This window comes from Talpa occidentalis, unplaced genomic scaffold (genome assembly GCF_014898055.3).
Source record: "Talpa occidentalis isolate TD23 unplaced genomic scaffold, MPIMG_talOcc4v2.1 talOcc4.14, whole genome shotgun sequence".
In the NCBI taxonomy this organism is placed as follows: Eukaryota; Metazoa; Chordata; class Mammalia; order Eulipotyphla; family Talpidae; genus Talpa; species Talpa occidentalis.
Window position 1 is genome coordinate 27,178,628 of NW_023601433.1, and position 3,434 is coordinate 27,182,061.

The 3,434-nt window shown below is 50.4% G+C and overlaps 1 gene segment (V, D, J or C); it reads left to right on the forward strand.

The window, feature by feature from the left end:
- Positions 1–2,339: 2,339 nt before the first annotated feature.
- LOC119244471 (immunoglobulin lambda variable 3-21-like) lies at positions 2,340–3,071 on the forward strand. The segment is given in 2 exon segments: positions 2,340–2,385; positions 2,767–3,071. Coding segments are annotated over 2 exon segments (351 nt in total).
- The last annotated feature ends 363 nt before the right edge of the window (positions 3,072–3,434 follow it).

The following is a 3,434-nucleotide window of genomic DNA, read 5'->3' on the forward strand; positions in this document are numbered from 1 at the left end:
GCCTGTCATTTTTATCTGTTTCAATAAATATCTACAAATCACCTACCACTGAAACAAATCTTCCCTTTTACTATTTGTATTAATTGATGGAGTTCTATGAATTATGTTCCAAATATGAAGAAATGACAGGCCAGTTTTTTTTTAAGTGTAAATCATACATGTAACAAATAACTGCAATAGCAACTCTAGTCAGAATATTCTCCCCAGATTCTCATCATTTCCTGAGATCCCAGATCTTTGTAATCATTTGGTTCTATGTCCTACTTGGAGACCTTGCTTTCAGTCTTGTTAACAGAAGACTTCAGCTTGGCTGCTGCCGCTCCAGCAAAGACACCCACAGCTAGAGCAAGGGAGCTCCACCAATCCAGAATGTTTATTCATCCAAACATAATGTCATTGACCAGAACTGATACTTTTATGTTTTGGGACAAATGTAGACTTCATGGTCTTTCTTTCTTTTTTTGGAGATTATTTATATATTAATTTATGCATATAAGAGCAGGGGTGTAGGCCAGAGCTGCAGTGGGTAAGAGGATCACCAGAGACAGAGTGGGGAGCAGAACAGGCAGATCTACTGGAATACACTCTGGGGGTGGGCAGCAGGCGAGACAGGAGAGGTCTGCTGCGGAATGTGGATAGCTCCCTGGCCAGGGATGGAACTCGTGCTGCAGTGCTGGATTGCTTCATAGTGCTGAGACCTAATCCCTTTTGCCACCAGGGGGATCCCTCATGGTTTTTCTATTTTGGCATTGGCAATAGAGTCCAGCTTAGAGATGAAGGACGACACACAGAGGATGTGCTGAGGTCTGTTACCACATCTGCTACCACATCTGTCTACTGGCCTCTCTCTGGGCAGGCCATGCCACAGCAGAGCTCAGTTGAAGTGTGCCACACCCACAGTATGGAAAACTCCTAGGAACATGGATGGTGCATGCTCATGCCATACGCCCCGGCCGGAAAATATGCAAGAGCAGATTTGTTGCCATGTGCATTACTGAGGGATGTTCTTCTGTCTCTGTCTAGGGTGCATTATAACCATGGCTTCATGATAGCACTGCACACAGAGCAGGCACCATCACTGTGTCTCCCCACACCCAAACCTCATGGCCATCCTATGACTGTCCACTACCTGATGGTTATGCTCTGGGTGGCTCTGGTGGGTAAATGGCCCTTTTCATGTTTGTTTTCAGCTGCGATCCTCTGACGACTCTATGCCTAGTCTTGAAGAAAATGGGTGCCAAAGAGAGAGGGTAATTCACCTGTGGGACCAGCACTTCATCGCTCAGGGAATCTCCTCCTGAATTGAAGCTTCTGAATCCAAATCTGAACAAAGGAAACCTCTTGTCCATGCTGCACCCAGTGCAGGCAGCCACCAGGGGGCAGCAGAGAGCCATCCACAGCAGGGTTCAAGCCTCCCTGCAGCTTGTGACATGGGGAGAATAAATCACCAGGAGCTAACACCTGAGTGAACAGGGGTCATTATTCTACAGTGTCTCTCCTGACAATCATGTTCTCATGACAGACTCCACAGGCCCTGATCTGAGGCTTGTAGAAATTGGCTTGTTTCCTTTGCATTTATTCTGGTATTTCCATTCCTTCACACACAGCCCAGTCCTGCTAAAGTGGCCTCACTGTCCAGGCCCTGGGTGAGTGCCTGGACACAGCGGGTGTCTGATAAACTTATGTTGACTTGATTCCAAAAGAGGACAGCTTGTTACTTAATACCTCACCTCATCAACAGAACACAATTAGCGTGAATTCACAGAAGTGCTGTCCTTTCCGTCCTCACTCTCACGCAGCATTTCTAGACCCCGTGATGTCTATGTGACCTGAGTGCACACGGAGGATACCGAGACACAGGTCCTGTGCCTGTCCCAGTCGCTCAAACTAGAAGAAATGACAGGCCTCAAAATCTCCTGGGTGGGCAAGTGAGGGATTTTATACAGGATCTGCTGCGAAGCTGTGAGGACAGGGGGAGGATCTGGACATATCTAAGCCTGGGAATGTCACCTGTAGAACAGGATCAGAAACACACAGGCTTCCATGGAATCTGCAGTGGAACAACCAGCTCAGGGAGAGGCCAGGATGACTCTAGAGGAGGAGATTCAAGCAGACCATGATACCAGCAGAGATGGGGGTCCTAAGCTGAGATTGGGGACTCTAGAAAATACCCCTCCCCTCCCTGTGTCTGGGGGCTGAAACCACAAAACTCCCCAAACAGCAGCCTGGGCCTTGGCTGATTTGCATACCCAGCAGCTCTCTCCAGCAAGGGGATAAGACAGGCCTGGGGATTGTCCTGCCCAGCCTCAGCCTCAGGGAGCAGGATCAGGGACCCCACTATGGCCTGGACCCCTCTCCTCCTGGGCCTCCTGGCTCACTGCACAGGTGCTGAGCCAGACCACTGCACCCAGCTTCAGGGCTCTGGGACAAGACTGGTTCTGACTGAGCTCAGCAGGGGCTGCCTGTGGGGGCAGGGTGCTCATGATCTGCTTAGGATGGGGGCCTGGTTTGGGTAGACGCCCACTGTACTCACTTATTGGTGTGAGCCTGAGGGGCTGTGCCTGCCAAGAAAAGAGGAGGGAGAGGAATTTATTCATTTTCCAAAATGGCATACATTGCCAGGCTTATGGGAAGATGCATATGACAACGAGGGAAGGGGCATCCACGTGGACACAGCAGCCATCGGGTCTCGACCAGGCCAGGCAAAGGGAGGTGCTCAGGGAATGGGTCCTCACATTAACTCCCCTCTCCTTTTCTCCCTTGCAGACTCTGTGGTCTCCTATGAGCTGACTCAGCCTTCTTCAGTGTCGGTGTCTCTGGGACAGACAGCCAGGATGACGTGTCAGGGAAACAACATTGGAAGTAAAGTTGCTTACTGGTACCAGCAGAAGTCAGGCCAGGCCCCTGTGCTAGTCATGACTGATAGCAGCCGGCCCTCAGGGATCCCTGACCGGTTCTCTGGCTCCAACTCGGGGAACACGGCCACCCTGACCATCAGAGGGACCCAGGCCGAGGATGAGGCTGACTATTACTGTGGGGTATGGGACAGCAGCAATGATCATCCACAGTGACTCAGGGTCATGGGGAAGTGAGACACAAACCTCTCCCTGTCTACATTACTGTCTTCTCTGGTCCCGCGCAGATGGAGAAATGGCCATGAGCAGCTCACACCTGGGTCCCAAATCTGAGATCCCTTGGGTCCCTGCCCCTCCAGGGCGTGTCAGCACCAGGCAGGTAGGAGGGGTGAGAATGTGAGGATAAGGATAGAAAAAAGAGAAAGGAGGCACCACAAGTCAGAAACCTGGCTTTCACATGAGCTAGAGGTGGGGATAGAAGATATTAATATATCCATTAACCCAGATATAGGAACTAAATCCTTAGGCACCAAGGCCTAGATCACAAAACACAAGCCCTAAGCAGATATTAGACTGCTG